General features: G+C 43.5%; 1 protein-coding gene across 1 annotated transcript; it reads left to right on the forward strand.

The window, feature by feature from the left end:
* The first annotated feature begins 40 nt into the window (after positions 1-40).
* Positions 41-2124, forward strand: COCSUDRAFT_65145 (hypothetical protein). The gene is made up of 5 exons (XM_005649677.1): positions 41-157; positions 321-400; positions 558-692; positions 970-1119; positions 1533-2124. The coding sequence occupies exons 1-5, from the start codon at positions 145-147 to the stop codon at positions 1656-1658; spliced, it is 504 nt and encodes a 167-aa protein (XP_005649734.1). The 5' UTR covers positions 41-144; the 3' UTR covers positions 1659-2124.
* The last annotated feature ends 16263 nt before the right edge of the window (positions 2125-18387 follow it).

Raw genomic sequence — 18387 nt, forward strand, 5'->3', positions numbered from 1 at the left:
TTTTGGGCTCCTTTCTGTGGCATTGCAAAACAATCTGTCAGAGACACGCAATTTTGGATTCTTTCTCCTCTTGATATCGTAGACTTCACTCGTGCCTCGTGACACGGGCGGTAAGAAGAAGCCAGCAGTTCGACCTCCGTGACAATGGCCAACGACGGTAGGTTTGCGAACGGAATTAACGACGAGGCAATGAAAACTTCACTGTTAAGTAACATAAAGCGCATGACGTTGCGTATTCTGGTTTACTAAGCACGAAGTTCCTCTCCGTTGGAGTTCAGCCAGGTCACTACGAACCCCAACAGCTGCTCATATCATTGCAGGTGACTTCGATGCCGGCCGGTCATTCTCTGACCGTCGGAGGGCTGCGATGCAAAATCAGTTGCAGCGCTGTTCCTTTGAGGTGAGTGTTGGTGCTTCTTGACCAAGCCAAAACCTCGGTGAGGGCCAGAAGACACGTGATCAGGAGACTGACCTTGATCTGTCTGGCCTGAGGAGATGCTATAATATTGTCCTCACGTCAGCTAATATGTTTACAAGGGATGCTGACCCTGCTGCAGGGCCCACCTTCAGCTGATCATGATGATGGCTACACCACCAGCAACTACTACAAGTCGCTCGAGCAGAAGGGTGAGAAGACCCTCCTGAGAGGGGACTCGGGGGGCGCCCTCAACGAGCTGGTTGAGCAGGAAGAGGTGCTGCACTTCACCTGGCTCGCTGCACTGCCTTTGCTTTTTGGTACAGCCTCAGCTGTGGGACCTTGAAAGCCAGAGTGGTGAAATTGCGGGGTGTCAATCGCACTCGTATGTTTACAGTAGGTAGGAAATTGCTGTGTGGTATGCTTGCCTTGTGGCACTTCCTCAGCAGCGAAAAGTCGGCAGCCAGAGTCAAAGGATGCTGTTAAGCCCAGTGCTATGTTCAATCTTAAGCGCCATGCATGTGCTCACTCCATTACTGCTGCTGGGTGAACAGAGGGAGCCCACTGTAAAGCGCCCCCCCAGCATGGACTACAAGCCGCGCCGCAGTGAGAGCGAGGATCCTGGCAGAGGCCCATTCACTACTGTCAAGACCATCAAGAAGCCTGATGGCACAGTCATCACAGAGACCACTAAGGTCATCAAGGTGTGCCCTGCCTCACACTGCTGTCTGTGCATGCGCTGGTTTGTAACGACGGACAGGACAGTGCAAGCTGTTGCACGTGCACTTCTGTGCTAGATTGATCTCCTATGTTTGCATGGATGTAGTATTGCATGTGAAACAAGCTGCTGGCAGTACCCTCTGTGCAGAAAACCTGAATTCTTACAGATCACAGAAGGAACAGCATTGGAGGGATAGTGTAGCGAAACTTATCCAGACATTTTACAAAATCTGCTATGCTGAAAGTCTCACAGATCATGAAGGGGCAGCACTGGAAACAGTGCAGTCAAACTCGTGCAGATGATCAGCGAAAGAACCTGGCTCGGTCTGCAAACCCACTTGTGCATGTGCGGCTGGCTCATCAGTGTGATGCTGAAGATGGGCTGCTTCTTGCTCAGGATGTTGACGGCTACAAGTCGACCACATACTATGAGACTGTTGGGAAGAATGAGACCGGCTTTGGCATCACTGGCATGAACACCAGCTCTAGTGTTGGAGACATCCACGCGATGAACGAGCAGTAATTGTCCACGGCAGTTTGCCGGGTTTTTGCACAAGTTATCTGGGTTGCAGTGCGGTGCAGATGTCTGGCAACGATCTCCAGTGTTGCCACGAGTGATTTCCAGCAGATTGGATTGGCTGTCTGGTCAAGAAATACCTCAGTGAGGACTTGCAAGCTCAGTTGTTTTTGCGTACAGAGCTTTTGGGATAGCTACAGAGCTTTTGGGATAGCTTGATCTGTCTCTTGTTTGCGGAGAGGGGTGCAATGCGAAGTTTTTGGAGAGGCAATATGTGATGTCTTGATGTGTTTGACTTGACGTTTCAGTGATATGCAGCACATTAATGCAGCAATATTGGTGTTGCACCCCAAGGGACCTTGAGATGCTGAATTTTGGTTGCATGTGCGCCGCATGCATCATGCCCATGATGATGCAAGCCTCTGCATGTGCTCAGTCAAAGGCTTCCTATCTTTAATTTTGAGATGCGCGGATCCGGTGGACCTGTGCTCGGGCCAATCTTGAGAGATGGATCAATTGCCATTTGCACGCTTCCAATCGAGCTTTTCTTCACACTGCGTATGGAAGCGCCCTTGGCATGCCTGCATGGTCGCGCTGCCTATGCAAATTGTGTCAGAGACATGTGTTTTTCCTTTGCACTGCTTCATTCAATCTAAAATTTTTGAACGAATGCGTTGCAAGTTGCAACCTAGCTAAAGTCATGCACAACTCTCTGTTAATATCAGGCGACACACCATCTTAAAGAGTGGAGCCACTTTTGCTCAAGTGGCTCTTGCCCACCCACATGCACACGGTTTCATGCCACCAATGACATGCCTCCAAGAGTTAACAGATTACCTTCCCCTCTTTTCGCGTGCATAATTTCAAGCCACCCATGGGCCACACATGTACCCTTCTAAACGTGACTTATAGCTATAAGTCACGTTCAGCTATAGCATAGGGCAATTGCTTGGGTGTAAACCCGGGTTTAAAGGTACGGGTGGCCAATGGCATTGATGCAACTATTGGAAATTTCGTGAGGACATGGCCAACCACAAATCTGAACTTGAAGGGTTTGCGCACATTTGATGAGGAGTCTTATAGTCAAGCAGCCTGTTGAGCTCAAAACGTGCGAATAAGGAAATTGGAAACCGTCAAATATTTTGTTCCTCTTCCTCTTGAAATACACCTTCAAGGCTTCCCTATGTATGCATTGGTATAGACAGTCTTTTCTAGCATGTACATTGGACAGACCAGGATTACGATGATCTTACAAGTGTGAGCAAAACCTACAATGTTGGCGAATGCTTAGCCACCATCACAATGGAATATGCTGCCCATGAGGAAAAGGCTTGCTCCATAAGCCTGCAAGCGATCATGATATGGCATTCTCAACGTTGAAAAATAATGGTACAAACGTTGCATGCATCAAGCTTTTCCTACAAGAAATTTTACATGCATGCAGTTTGTATCTTTGCAAACCAACACCAATGAATCGGTGGATGAACAAATCCTTGGTTGATGTAGTACATGGATGCACGCACCTCATATTCTTTTGCAGTGCTTTAGATTCCGCTTTGTCCCCAACTTTGTGCGTCCATGCACGATAGCTTTGCCATTTTTTGAATGACAATGACAAGATAATTTGCTGATGTTTTGTTTTGAGAGCTGCCTTGAAATAAGCAATTCTTTCGTCTTGAAGACGTTGCAATCGTACATATGCCAACCAATTGACAAGAACAAAACCTGCACATCAATTCATAATGCGTCAAAATTCTGTTTCAATACTTTACCATAGTGTACAGACTGAGATTGTAAGATCAATAAGTAGCTACGCACCCATCTTCTTGTGCATCGAGAATTGGATAGCAAACAAGTTTTGCGTTGCGGCTTCTTCTATAGTTTGAATATGATAGAGGCGCCACAATAAATACATGCGACTTTTGTGCGAGCGCGCAGCAAAGTTATTTGCTATCTCACTAATGGTTGTCTTGTGCACCTATGTAAACACAAGTGACTATTATTCAACGTATTATTTGCTTACATGTAAGCCTATTTGAGCTCAAACAATGGTCACATTGGAAATCGTTTCACAACACAAGTCCGGTCGGTCGCAACTTAGTCATGAAATGCACGCTGCAAAGCGATTTCATGTAGATTTTATCAGCACCTTATGCATATATGCATATGCTGCCTTACCTTATGAGTCACATACGCATCCCATTGTTGTAATGCATGCGCAATGTACGAGCGTTGCAAAATTGCAAACCGTGAGGCAAATAGTCGTTTTTTGTTGCTCACACGTTGCCATGATTCAATTGATTTCGCCATTAGATCAAGCTTTTGTCTATGTATCAACATGTCTCCCCTCTCAACGGCATCACGTACGGCACATTGCTTCTCCCAGAATGTCAGTCGCCTGTTTGCTAGATCCTACAGTACAATATTGCATGATTAAACCCAGGCTGGGTTACCCAGCTATGAGAAAAAATACACTTTGCCTTAATTTACTCGCCATGCTTTGTGCACTACGTATACGGCACGCATGAATTACATCGTTTAGATGAAAGTACACTTGCCTTGGATATTTGTTGCCAAAGCTGGAAAATGCGGGCTTTGGAACCATGTAGAAAATTATGCGAAATTGCATGTGCGATCTCCCGTTGACGTTCTTTTTGCATCTTGTTTGCCCACAAAGTTTCAAAAGCGCGTCGCAAAAAAATCATTCTCATCCTAGAAAGCAAAAGATTGGATTGGCGCGCAAGTTTGGAAATGTAGGCCGAACACTTTCGCCACTGTTGGAAGTATTCACTCGTTGTCTTCACCTGTACACCAAATGGCATCGTAAAGGTGGGCACACAGCAACAATTGTACATGCTTGAAATTTGCGACACTTAAAGAAACAAATTTGTTCTCAATATTTCACACAACGTTTACGTATTACTTTCATGCATAAGAAAAAGTTAGGTTACGTAATAACGTTATGAACATTGAAAGGGGCATGCCAACCTGGTAGTTTTTAAGCCCCACTGTGAGATGTCTCCTTACTTGCGCGTACGTTCTCCAGATATTGAAAACCTTCATGCACAATTTGTCGACTCTTTTCCGAGATGCCCTCTCCGCTGCTTTCTTTTTCGCCATTGAACGAGCTCCAAATGTAAACCATGCCTCAACAACCCTATGACGGACATGGGAATTATTAGGCAATCCATCCCATGCCATGTGCACCATCTTGAGTGTCATCAACGTACAACTAAGTCCGATTTTGTAAAGTCACCTTGTACATAGGACGCGCCGGTGTTTTTGGATTGCTTTTGTTGTCATGACGAGATTGTGATGTTTCTTGAAAGAACGCCATGCCTTCCATAGCAAGTGGTGACGGAGTGCCAACATTGCTCTTTCAACCACTTTTGCTTTTTTGATTGACCTAACCCATGCATTAAAAGCCATTGACATGGCCAAAAATCGCATGCGCAAGAGTGCCTTTTGCAGTATGGCCTTCTTGTGGGATTGCCATAATGCATTGCCATGCCAATTGGCAAAAGTATCCCTAAGTAATATTTTTTGAATCCCAAAGGTCGATTTTAGAACCTGCATGCAACATACAGCTCTGCTAGAACATAAATATTTAATCAATGTTTAAACAAAGAATGTCAATCGGGTGCAGTGCGCAACCATAATTAAGATATGTCCCATGCGTCATGCTTTTGCCATTGTTGTATCTATAGCGTCGCGATAAAATCGTTGTAGTCGGTCTTTAGCTTTTTAAAATTTGCTAGCAAAAACATGCTCGTTTTTGTTGTGTAACCTGCTTTGCAATCTTTTATGATTATCGGCTTGTGAACGCCAAGCGGACCAATTTTGCATGCGTTTAAGTAGTGTAAAGATACCTTTTGCTTGAATTCTCGTTCAATCTGTGCAATACTTCTCCACATTGCAAAAATTAACATGGATCTTTTCTTCCACCAGATGGACACCACCTTGACCATCGTCAAACGCATGTATCTTTTTGTGGACGCATGACCACGCATTGCTTTGAAAGCATTTGCAAGTGTATCGTGCTTGCATTTTGTCAAAATCTTCAGAATTTCACTTTTCATTGCTCTCTTTTCTGTTGCATACCGTGACATTGCAGCAAAGGCCTGCATATGCAAAAGATGCACCAATTCAAATTGAGATCATACCAGTATTCTTGTGAATTAATGAAAAAATATCAAAATAACGTCTGAAATGGAGGTTGACCCCCCGAATCATTCCATGTATTATTTGTTTTGCAATGCATGTTTGGATTTTGGTGCCCAACATGTCGTGTACACGAGTCATGCTCACCTTTGCCAATGAGGAGTGAAAGAATGCCGAGACCGCTGCATTGAACAGTCCGCGTTTGTGAATATGCGTAATTTTATAGGTGCGCCAGTTTCCAAAAGCACATTGCAAGCTTGTGTGCACTTTTAAGTGCAATGCTTTTGTCACCATATTTTTTTTGGAAGCTTTGTACAATCCTTCTGTTCTCCATGTTGACCAAGCAACGGACAAACTCTGCATATGCACATTTTATACCTTACATATTGGACCGTTGTAATTAATGAGCACAAGTGCACACGTTTGGGCCAAGAACTCATTCATAGTCACATGAAATGGTGTTGCCATTGAATTGTTTTCTGCCAGAATTCACCTGGTGCCTTAGTCGTGCAATCGCCGAGGAAACAAGATTGCGGTGGAGGCCAATCTTTTTTGCATTTTCATGCCATCCATTGAATGCCCGTGCCAGGCGTCCTTTGAGCATTTTGTACAATATCGCTCTCAGTTTCAGCCTCCAATTTTTGTCGTCGCGAATTTGCAATGCCCATTTGGAAAACACCAAGGCTATTTTGCTCATTGCATATCTCTGGAGTGTTTGGCGCAGGTTGAAGTTCAATATAACAACTCGATGAGCTTCTTGTTTCCATGAATTGAAGCACATTTTCGTCGTGAAGATCCGCGCTTGTGAAACGGCTTGTATCATGATGCTTTGCAATTTTTTATGATGATCGGCTTGTGAACGCCAAGCGGACCAAGCATTCATCATCTGCCGTCTCAAGCATTTTTGAGATGCAATCTCATATCTTGAGGATACCAAATCCTTGAGGTGTCTAAATAAAGCAAGCCAAGCATTCCACGAAGCATAAATGGTGTTCTGGCGCCATTGGGAAATAGCAAGACTTGTCACATTTCTCATTTTGATCTTCAATCGTGTTTTGAAAGCCCATTGAGTATATGCCGCGTAAAGGGAACAATGGCGCATCTTCGTGATAGCAGCCTGCTGAAAAAAAGTCAAAACGATGAATATCCATACTTCAATTATTGTTTTACTAGATATAAAACGCTTGGCCGATATGCAGTTGGTTTATAAGTAATAGATGGTACAACGATGGTATCATACCAATCGAATGTCGGACAATCTCATTTAATTCCCAATGAGCAGTTAACGAAAATTTTTGGCCAACACATTGACCGTGCAAAAATTCCTTTGGAGATTTGATGAATTCTGAACCCACCATTGATATGCGTTTGGAGTGATGTCTCAATGTACTCCAATCATACCAATTACGGAATGCATTTGCCATCGTGCGATGTTGTAATGAACTTACACAAGAAAACAGCAATTGCCTTTTCTTTACTCTATCACGGACTCTTGTTTGCCACGTTCCCAATGCTGCTGCCACAAGCCGATTTTGCATGCGGGCCGCACACCGCTTCAAGGTGGCTTTTTCATATGCTTTGTTTTGCACTTCATGATGCCAAAGCTCCAACACCTGGAACAAAGCAACCATCCCAATCAAGTTTGATAAATCAAGAGGGACAATGCAAAAATGTAGTGATATGGCGTATGAACTTCTAAAACATGTGATCATAAATGTAAAGTTAAAGTAGTACACGGCTTGATCATATGCAAAAGAAAGAACATATGATCGTGCTCGGGCTAGCTTGTAGTTTTTGCAGTGATTATCAGACACTGCCTTTTGTGAATGCAAAACTTTTTGGTTGTCCCCATACTTTTTCCAAGCAAGAAAGATTTTAGCAAAACAGCTCTCGAACAGCCTACTTGCCATAAGTCTTGCAAATTTCCTCTTCAAAGCCAAACGGTGCCATAAATGCATTATGCTTCCACATTGACCTTTAGCAACATTTATTTGCAAGATGCAAATTGCACCACGTAGGTTCATTGTGTTGACGATTACACATCGCCTGCATGCATAGTTTTGAGTCTCAATCCGACATGTAGCAGTGCAAGTTTATACATGCATATGTATGCATCATACATGATCTACCGGGGCTATCAAACCAACTTGAACGGTCATATGATCATTTTGATAACAAGAAAGCAGAAAGCAAGCTCATATCAATGATACCATTTTATACACATGTGCAAAGTGTAAATCGAGGGGAAGGCAAAACACACCATCTATCAAATATCCTGCACAAACGGTAATGAGCTCCAACTGAAATTGCAGCATTACGTTGTTGCTTGCGTTGCAATTTTGAATGCACACGGCCGCACCAATTTCCAAAATAGCTTTGCAAAAGAGCAATTCTCCGCTTGCCCCTTGCACGCTCATACATATTTTTGTGATGATTTTTTGAAACCACATGCGCATGCCATTGTTGAAAGACTTCGGCTTTGGTACTGTGAACCCACCAATGCAAGGCCTACATAAAGGGCAAATTATTAGGGGCTAGATCGTCCATGCCTTGGGCATGGTTGACTTTCTGTCTCCTTAACCACGCCCCATTCCTCATGAGGGCGTCTATATTTTATTTTAGTAGGGGCTACACCGAATACAAATGAAGAATAATATTTGCTCGGAAAGATTTGCTACTAGCATAGCATAGCATGTCATTCAATAAGCATGCAAGGTATTTGAATGGACATGATCACCTTTAGAACTTGTGCATGCTTTGATTTTGTTGACGACATGCAATTTTGCCAAGAACGGAAAGCGTGCCACATATATTTTTGTCGCCATTTTGAAATCACCAATTGAGCCCGACTTTTTTGAACCATCCAAGTTGCCCACCTCAAAATAGCACGTCTTTGCACATTTGCATTGTGTGATTCTTGAACTGTCCGCCAACGTACTCGTTTGGCCTGAAAAAACAGACATGATGCATGAGCAGTGCTTGTCATGACTGTTAATGACCATCAACATGCGGCAAGATAATTCCAAATCGGGTTCTAAAAGTAGCCTTGAAGTAATTGTTGTTCAGGGTTTCGGTGCACTTTAAAAGGCCTGCAACTCATTCATACGCTTGTTTACCTTAAAGTGATCCGCTCGCGCTCTCCAATTGAAGAAAATTTTGTGTATAATCCATTCGTTATGAGTACTAGTCAATGCACGAATCATCAGTGCACCAGTCCTATGCATTGTTGCAGTGACGAGAGCTTTGTGCTCAATTATGGAGTCCCTAGATTGGAGAGCATAACAACATTTTGGCCAAACGCCGAAGTTTACTAAATGCAAAGCTAATAGTATAGCTATCCATGCAACACAACGTTGTTATCTTGGCGCAACGTGGCAACCTCAAGTATTGAAGATGTGGAGATCTCTAGAGACACGGGAATATGTTTATACACATATTTAAAATGCAACATTGAGTCTCAACTTATACACTAAACATAGAAATAGTCAATGATTGAAATGAGAGGAAAGTGCCTTGCCTCCAAGTGAGGAAACTTTCATGAAGGCCGCACAATAACACGTTGCTTAATAATTCCCTTGCCTTCTTCAACGCTGTGGCATAATGGTACCATGCTACAATGCACTGTTTTTGCATGCAAATGATAATGTTTGCTTCTAGGAGCAAAGCTTGAGCCTTTATCCGTTGATATTCCTACAATGTGCCAGTCAACCAAAGCAATGTCACAAGCCGCATGGTATCCACTAGTATTGGAATATGAAAAAGAGTAGTATAACATCAAGAGTAGCACCGTAGTACACCATGTGAAATGTTTTGCATTTGAGGGGTTTCACAAATTTGAACATTTAGACAAATCTTATATGCATGAAAAATTCTTAAAGAGAAAATACATTCAGGAACATTTACAATATATCAAAAGTTTATAATTTGAGAACATTTCTAGATATGGTCACCAATTTGCGTGCCAACAAATGTCCGTTTTAAACTTTACTAGATAAAGAGGCGATCTAATTTTATATTAAACACACCAAAGGATTGCTACTAATGCATCGCACAACAAGTATTATTATTATTACACCCTTTTCTTGCTAGAAGCAAGGTGCGTCTGCAGACAAGCTGCAGTAAAGGCTGCCAAAATTCCTACCCCTTGATGGACAAGTATTACTATCTTGAATTGCAAGATTGTTAATCTTACTCGCATTTTACGAGGTCATCGCACTGAATTTAAAAAAAACATAGTAAGTGCACATGCCAGTGGAAGCCGACATTGAAGTGGATGTAAAAATTCTTTTCATGGGCATAATGTTTGAGAAGCAACATGCCTGTGTTTGACCACGCCATGCACTCCACATAGCAATCATGCAATGTTGAGTGAAATGCATTATTGAGCGACGGCATAAATTTTTAGCGTCAACGTATCTTTGCATTGATTTGAACGCCATTCGCATGATTGCATGCCTCCAAAAGTGGATCGCCTACAACGATGATCATCTCAAAGTTCAAGGCTCAATTTGGTGTCCATGGCAATACTTTTGAGGTGATAATCACATTTCCTGTATTTTACCTTGGAAACATGTTTTTGTTTGTTGACAAAGCGTATCCAAATCGCCCAAAACAACGCCAACTTGTTATTTAGAAGAATTGCCGAGCATACTTCTAACCGTCTCCGGTGCCATGCTTTTAGATTGGACATGTACTTCCATGAGTTCCAAGATGCCCCCAAAGCCTTCTGGTAAAGAAACAATGTGGCACGTCGGAGTGAAGCCTTCTTGTGAAGAACTGCCGCAACGTGTTCTATCCATGAGGACCAAGCTTTCCTCGTAGCCTTCAGCACCGTTGCAGGTAGAAATCAATATCAAAAGAATTTTTTTCTCAGAAGTACCATTAGTGTCAAAATGAGTGTGACGCTACTTGCCTGGTGGCGAATGAAAGTCAACGTCTTTTCAAGAAGGCTACGGTCAACAAGGGCTTTTGTAGAGCTTTCACGCCATTTGTTCCATGTTCTTGCTTGCGTCTTGGTCATATTGAATATTTGGGCATGTTCTTCTTTCGCGGCTTTGCCCCTCTGATCGATCACAAAGTGCATCCATGACGTCCAAGCGGCACACATTGATGCATCAATAAAACGTTTTGCGGCTTGGCGCATGCGATCTTGTTTTATGGTATTGTGCTCGAGGTCCGCACGCCACGCATTCCAAGCCGCCAACATTTTGCGATTTACCATTATTGCCACAATGTTGTTAACCATTTGTGTGCGTTCTCTCCGTCGAACTTGTGCATTGATACCGTCTTTGATTGCGTTCCATGCTTTAGACAAAAACTCGTTGCGCATGAATGCAATGGCTCTCAATCCCATATATTTTTTGGCTTGTTTAATTCCATGGAAGTGCTTCCATTGCATCCAAGCTTTGCCCAAAGACCTACAAGCTTGCCAATATTAGCATTGTGCCTAGAAAACGTACAAAGATTCGTGGAGCCATCAATGTTTCACAATAAACGTAGATACCCACTAAGTTTTTTGTATATAAGTTTTGGGATTGATTTGTAGGTACTCACTTATGACACAATAAAGCGCATGCTTTGAGAAAAACGGCATGTCGTACAGCGGCATCCTCATGGAACTTTATCCAACAATGCCAATATTTGTGAATGGCCGTGTCTTTGTATTTTTGTTGAGCAATGTAAGAAGCTGATCGCTTCATTTTCTCAAACCGCAAATGTTGTCTCCATGCTCCCCAAGCAAATGCAAATTGCCTATTCATATACAAAAATTATTGAATAAGTCTCATTGGCGGTTGCAAACAATCAAACAGCAAGAAGTTGAGTGCATTAGGTAAGACGTTTGGCCTACTTTTGCATAGCCATTTGACGTGCAGAAAAAATGATGGTGCGATTGTGTTGCTGCATTTTGACATTGGCTTGCCATGTAGACAAAGCAATGTGCAAAGATTTGTTGCCCATGAATCCCAACACTTTTGACATTGCCTTCCGTTTCCAAATTGAATATTCAACGGAATTGACCCATCCAGCAAAAGCAATTGCCAAGGCCATGTGGCTCCAATGACGGATAGCCTTGTGATAATGCTTTGCGTGGGATGTTCTTTGGGAAACATGTGCCCTCCATGGTGTAAATTTTGCGAAGAGCATATGCGTTCTCCATTTATCCGTCGCCAGCCTTTCCTTAAAGCAATCAGTTGCGTTGTCCCTGCAATGCAATTTGTTGAGTCTATATAAGTTATTCATTAAAAGGTCACAATCTTTCTTATAGCTTGTACTTCAAATGAAGTAATTATTAGCTGAAAAATTGGCTCCAATATTGTTTCTAGGAATACACACCTGAAGGCTTTGATTGCCTCGCAAAGCCTTGCTTTTACCCATTTGTCTTTGGCACAATCCTTTGCCAATGAAAGGTGAGCATGCTCTCTCCAAGCATTGAATGTAGAACATAAGGTATAGTGCATCAATTTCTTAAGACAATTCTCCATCTACATCATGCGGACACCAAATTTTACAACAGAGAATCATGTCCCAAAATGTAGAACTTGGCTTGCATAATAAAAATACTTGCTACCATGGAAAAGAGCACCTTCAAGATGTTTCGTTTCTTCTCTCGAATGTAATGTCTCCAAGCATTGTAAGCCTTTGCTACTGTCCGATGTTGCCAATGCCACACAGAATTATGTGTGAGTTTGCAAGATTCCCGATTTTCTTTGAAGGCTTGCATAGATGCCATAAGCATATGTGTGTGGCGTTGGTCAAGTTGTGCATCTAGCAAGCTTGTAAGCTTGGTTGCTCGATGGGACAATTCATGCCAGGCTTTGAAGACCATCGAACTTGTCTGCAATGCAATATGTTGTTGTTACACATTGATTTTTGTAATCTTGCACAGGGGATTCTACGTTATGCCCAAGAACGCACCTTCCGTTGCAATTTCTTGAAAATTGCGCGCAACCTATTTTTTGTTGAAATCCATGACTTGGCTATCTCCTTCCATGCCTTGAATATGTTACTTTTGCTTCTCACAATATATTCTTGTTGGGCCAAATCATATCGGTTTTTCTTTTGAGCTTTCGTTGTCACAGCATGTTTCCATGAAGCAAAACACCTAGAAAAGTGGCTTTGTCGAAGGCATTGGATGGCAACAATTGCCTGCACCATGACAGATGTCAGTTCCTGGAATTGAGGGTTTCCAATATTCATGGTTTAATGCAATTTTCTCTATGCGCCAACAGAATGGGACATGCATATTTAGGAAATTGGTCCTTCATTCAAAAAGTAAGCAGGTAGGTCTATAACCAAAGCGTTCCCACCTTGCCACGATTTGCAATTCTGATGGCGGCCCATCTTCTCCATGCATGAAATGTACTTGCTTGGTAGGTGCTACACCACCAACGCATGGCTGCGATACATTTCCTCTTGCGTTCGCAACGCTTAACTGCCCATGTTTCCCAACAAAAATGCGCCCTTCTGAGTCTACCATATTGGATATGAAACATTGCAATGCGCTTGTTTCGACAATGTCGAACGTTGGCTTTTAGCATCTCAAACGCCTGAGCGCGCACAAAACGATATCAAACAAATTGATTGTTCAACATAAGTTATGTTAGGAAAATTTCTACACATTAAAGTGTAAGCACGTTGATATGCGCAAGTTTTTGACGCCAGACAAACCTTTGCAACCTCCATGCGTTTCCAATACAATACGGCACTTTGAAAGGTGCCTGCGTTTTGGTTTTGTGCTAGCACGCCTTCTCTCCATGCCTTGAATGCTTTACCACACAACAAATTGTCAAGTCGCCAGAGAGTCTTTGTTGTTGCTCCCTACAACCAAAAAAAAGTAAATAATCTTTCTCTTATAGTCTCAGTCACCTTGTGTTCCCCATATCCAGTTCATTAGCAAATTCCTTAATTTACATATTTAAGGCATGAATGAAAATCAGACTTCAAGCTCTCTAATTCTTTGAGAGACCAAAGCAAACCAACAGCTAAGTGAAGTGATGAGAGAGGAAGAGCTTGCCTTTGTAACTTTTTGTTCGCCTACTACTAGTATCACCATCCATTTCCTAAAAAAAGTTGCAAGCGTCGGAATGGTGAAGCACTTAGAAAAGATTTTAACATAATTCGCATGTGCATGAACCCGAGCCACCCAACATGTCCATAATCTTGCCAACAACATTTGGCGCCAATGCGCCATGGCAGAAGCCAACAAAGCGCGTTGATTGATTGAATCGCGCGTGAATATCTTCCAAGCGCCCCAAGCAAATGCTATGGTGGTGCGTAGCATCCTAACGGCCAACCCTACGAGGTATTACCACATCACTTACCATCGTTGGATTTTTCAATGCAAAATGCTACATTATTTGTGCACGCAAAAAAATGAATGGCATGAAAATGTGCATGAAATGCCGTCTGGAAGAAATACAAGAAGTGGAACCAAGCCACAATGAAGGTTGCAAGGTGCATAAATATGTGCTTCAAGTTGATGTAGATACCTAGACATTTTGCTTTGGCATTGGCGTTGCATTGGGTTTGGTATAGCCATTCGTGGAATGCTATTCGAAAGACTTTGTTTCTCCAAAATAACAAAGCTTGCCGGAGTTTAAAAACCCTCGCTTTAACCTCATTGGCGACCTTCTTCCATTGCGAGAACGCAACATGCACTCTCCATCGACCCATTCTTTTTATGGTGTCGTTCACCTAAAGCATGCATATCTACAACTCTTCAAATATTGAATAATAGCAATGCCTCGTCGAATACAAGTATGCATGAATAACCTAAATTGGGACGTTGACGCACGAAACATTGAAAATGTGAAATTGTAAAAGGTGACAGGATCACCTGTGTTACCCTTTTGTTGCGCCCTAGCACAACATCATGCCAAGCTTGGAAGCCCGCGGCAAGGTGTGCATGCATTATTCTATTTAACGACCATTGGATCTTGCCTCTTCTTGCTTGTTGGCAGACAGCAGCCCCATGCCAAGAATTAAATGCATGGGAAAGGACCCCTTGCAACATCTTCACAAGGCATGCAGCCATCTTTTGCTTTCCAAGCTCCATTTGTAACATAATGTTGTGCCACGCTGCAAAAGCTTCCCGAATATATCTTTTCATCAGCACATTCTCGGCGTTTTCCTTTTGGAGCCGTTTTTGCAAACATCTCATCGCCTCATTGTGCCAAATAGAGAAGAATTTCTCCAAAAAGCGCCACGCGCGAAATCTATCAGCTTTGAGAACATTCTCCCGTTTTTGCCGTGCCTCAAAATATCTAGCCCTCCATTGTTGCATTGCTAATGCTTGTGTTCGATGGAAGAAAAATGCCACTGCATAGCGTGCCCTTTGTCGTTTATGTTGCATCTTTTTCAATGCTTCCCGCCATCTTGACCATGATCTTGTTAGTCTGCCATTCTTCATGTACATTGTGGCCCGATTTGTGATCTGTAGATTATGCTTCAACAGTGGCACCATCTCTCGCCAAACAATGAAGGCAGCAGCAATGTGCCAGCTGCGTAGGAAACCTAAGCATAAAGCACACCGCATTTGTTATTGCTTACTTATAAGCGCCTAGAATATGTGTGGCCATCGATGGATATCCAAACCATCTAGTCACCCGGCCGGGTGACTAGATTGCTAGAGGCCTCTAGCAATCTTGTCATAGTGCGATTTTTAAATTTCATATCTTCGTGCATCTGCTACGAATGATAGATTTTTGGTTTGCTCACCTATGGCTTTGCGCATCAGGTCAGCCTTCTTTCGTGACCAATCATGCGTTGCACGCCAGGCATTGAAAGTGGTGAATAGCAACCGACGATACCACATCCCGACTGCGGAACGAAGCTTGTCCACTGCTGCATGGCGTGCTACAATGCACGTGGTCCATCTTCTAAACGAGGTGGATAGGATCCCGTGAGACCGCCGGCCTGTTTAAAAAATAACGATCGCTAGTGCAACAATCACCGTGGAGTAAAACATGCATGTGGCTATAGCATCGGTCTGCACGCCCGCTAACATTTTCACGGTGCTTTGATGAGATTGAAAATATGCATCAATGTGTTTACCTTTAAAGAAAATAAAGTGGACATAAATGTTGTTATTGACAAAGACCCCTCGTGCCCACCTTGTGCTTCGACAAGGCATGCTTGTAGATCAGCTTTGTGCGCAGTGCGCGCCTTCCAAGTTATAAAGCTTGTGTATATTGTCCTGTTGTGCCAGTGGAGGACCACAGAGTGCAACAACTTATGCTTGGCAATCCGTGCCGTCGCCCATGGCGCCCAAGCTTTCCATGCCCTTGACAATTTGTTTTCTCGCCAGTGAGTGACGCTTGCTTGAATTGCTTTGGTCTTGCCTTCTTTCTTCTGAATGATGGCCTGGCCAAGAAAATGTTACCATTAAAAATGTTACAGTATCTCCTGGACCTTGTCACCATACAAGCAACAAAGCAGAGCATCCTACATGCTGACTCTTCTTCATGAATTCTTGATCAATAGGAATCTAACACCACCGTGGTGCGACATGGCCATGGGTGACCCGCACCTGCCACTTTTGAATGGTGAGGGTCATCGTCCGAGAGGCGAGGTGGATAATCGCATCATTATTTTGTGCACGCTTCGCATCTTTTGCCTCACAAAAGCACCTCCATGCCCGCCAAGCTCTAGATGTCACAATATTGCGCATGGCCGCAGCAGCAGATGCCATCCGGAGCCGCTTGGCAATGCCATTCTGCCATACATGGAAAACCATATGTTTTGATGTTGTTGTATTCTCATTGCAAGGTGAGCTCTTATGTTTGACTTGATGTTCCGTCCATATGTTTTGTCAAGGTAGCTATTTGCAGGCCCAATATCAGATGCTTAAAACAATACACGGCTCTGAATAGATGATTTTGGCCGTTCACCTGAACAAAGATCTGCCATTGAGCAAAAGCGCCGTAGAAAGTATGATCGCTCCAATGCGCGAGCGCAAGCTTCATCGAGGCGTGCCATTCCCTTGCGTGTGTCACCTATTCCATGACAAACGGACGACCGTCGTTGTGTGAGTGACTCAATATCAATGCTATTTAGAAGGTGATGAAATATATCAGGTTGAGGTAAGACAATAGATTATAAATTAAGCTAATTTTAAAAATCATTCGCAACACAGCTGCAAAGTGAACATACCTGTTGCACAAAGGCGGAGAAGCCTGCTGAAAGGTGTCGCAAATGCCAGCGTTTGAGGCTCCGTTGCAGGAGGGTCTGCAAGCGTCTCTACAAAAATGGTGTATCTCAGTCATTATTTTGAAAATCACATAGCAAAGAGTGCGAACAATCTCACGGGTGGCTACAGCAATGTATACGTGTCACCACTGATGCATGGCCTGCAATAGGAGGGGGCCTTTGCACACCGTGTTTGTCAGCCATGTGCGCCAAGTCTGAAAGGCTGAGGCGAGGCAGCCATGCATCACGCGCACCAAACACTTCTGCACCTTTGTCTGCTTAGCTCTTGTAGCAGCAGCCTCTGCCTGCCATTCCACGAGCATCATCCCATTAAAAATGTGACTTTACCCCGACATCGTAATGGGCCATGGCCAGAGAGAATATAAGCTATGCAAGCTATGCACAGTACCTGCCATTCTTGCAACAAAGAGCCAAGTCTCAAAGCCATTAGCTTTCTTGCAGCACTCACTCCCACATTCTTGAACGCATCCTCAATTATGGCATGCTCTCGCCAAATAGCAAAACTTGTTGCCAAGTGCCGATGCAGCAAGCGCTGCAAAACGGGGCCGAGCAGTGTCCTGTGCCAAGAGAAATCATACATTCAAACCCTTTCTCATGTGTTACCGTTTCATGCCCTCTCAGGGCCCAATTACTACTTGCACAATGCATATATGACAAGCTTGAGTCATTTTGCAGGGTGACAACAATTTTGGCACGCCTAGAGTTTGCATAAGAAGCAAACATCGAGTATTTGAAGAATTATAATGCCCAGACGGGCATTAAAATCTTACCTTTGATGTTCCTTGATGTCCTTCCATGCCACCCATGCCGCAAGGGCCTTGGACAATGCCAGGTGGGACAGCCTTGCAATGACTACATGTGCCCTTCTTCTCAGATCAGCTAGCTGCAGGGCCGAATCGTGCCATGCTCTGTATAGGCGACCAAGCACTCCCTGCCGCAGCCTCTTGACACAATTCTGCATTGCTGCGCACTTCACACGGCGCAGCGCCGCCGCGTCTTTCCAGCTTGACCATGCCTTTGCCTAAATGCAAAAATGAAATGAAATGATATGAAATCAAAATGGAATGAAATAAAAATTAAATAAAGACACCCTGATGAAGCCTGGAGCAAGGTGACAAAGGTCAAGCCTGCCAAAAGGCATGGTTGACCTCGCCACTGTGAGGGCATGGGTGAACATGGCCCCATCTGTCAGGGACCTGAGTGCATGGCCGCAGCACGGCAACTGCTACAGTGCATGCCAGTCTCCCCTTGTGCAACATATGTATGAGCCCCAGCTTTGACCTTCCTCAGAAGGCATGCCTCAAATTTGCTATCTCTTTGAGCCACCCCTGGCAGGGTTTGACAGTGGTCTTTAATAAATAAATAC

This window comes from Coccomyxa subellipsoidea, assembly GCF_000258705.1.
Source record: "Coccomyxa subellipsoidea C-169, whole genome shotgun sequence".
Classification (NCBI taxonomy): domain Eukaryota; kingdom Viridiplantae; phylum Chlorophyta; class Trebouxiophyceae; family Coccomyxaceae; genus Coccomyxa; species Coccomyxa subellipsoidea.

Coding starts and splice junctions, on each gene's coding strand:
- COCSUDRAFT_65145 (XM_005649677.1), top strand. Junction 401..557: donor TGCAGCGCTGTTCCTTTGAG/GTGAGTGTTGGT, acceptor ACCCTGCTGCAG/GGCCCACCTTCAGCTGATCA. Junction 693..969: donor AGCTGGTTGAGCAGGAAGAG/GTGCTGCACTTC, acceptor CTGGGTGAACAG/AGGGAGCCCACTGTAAAGCG.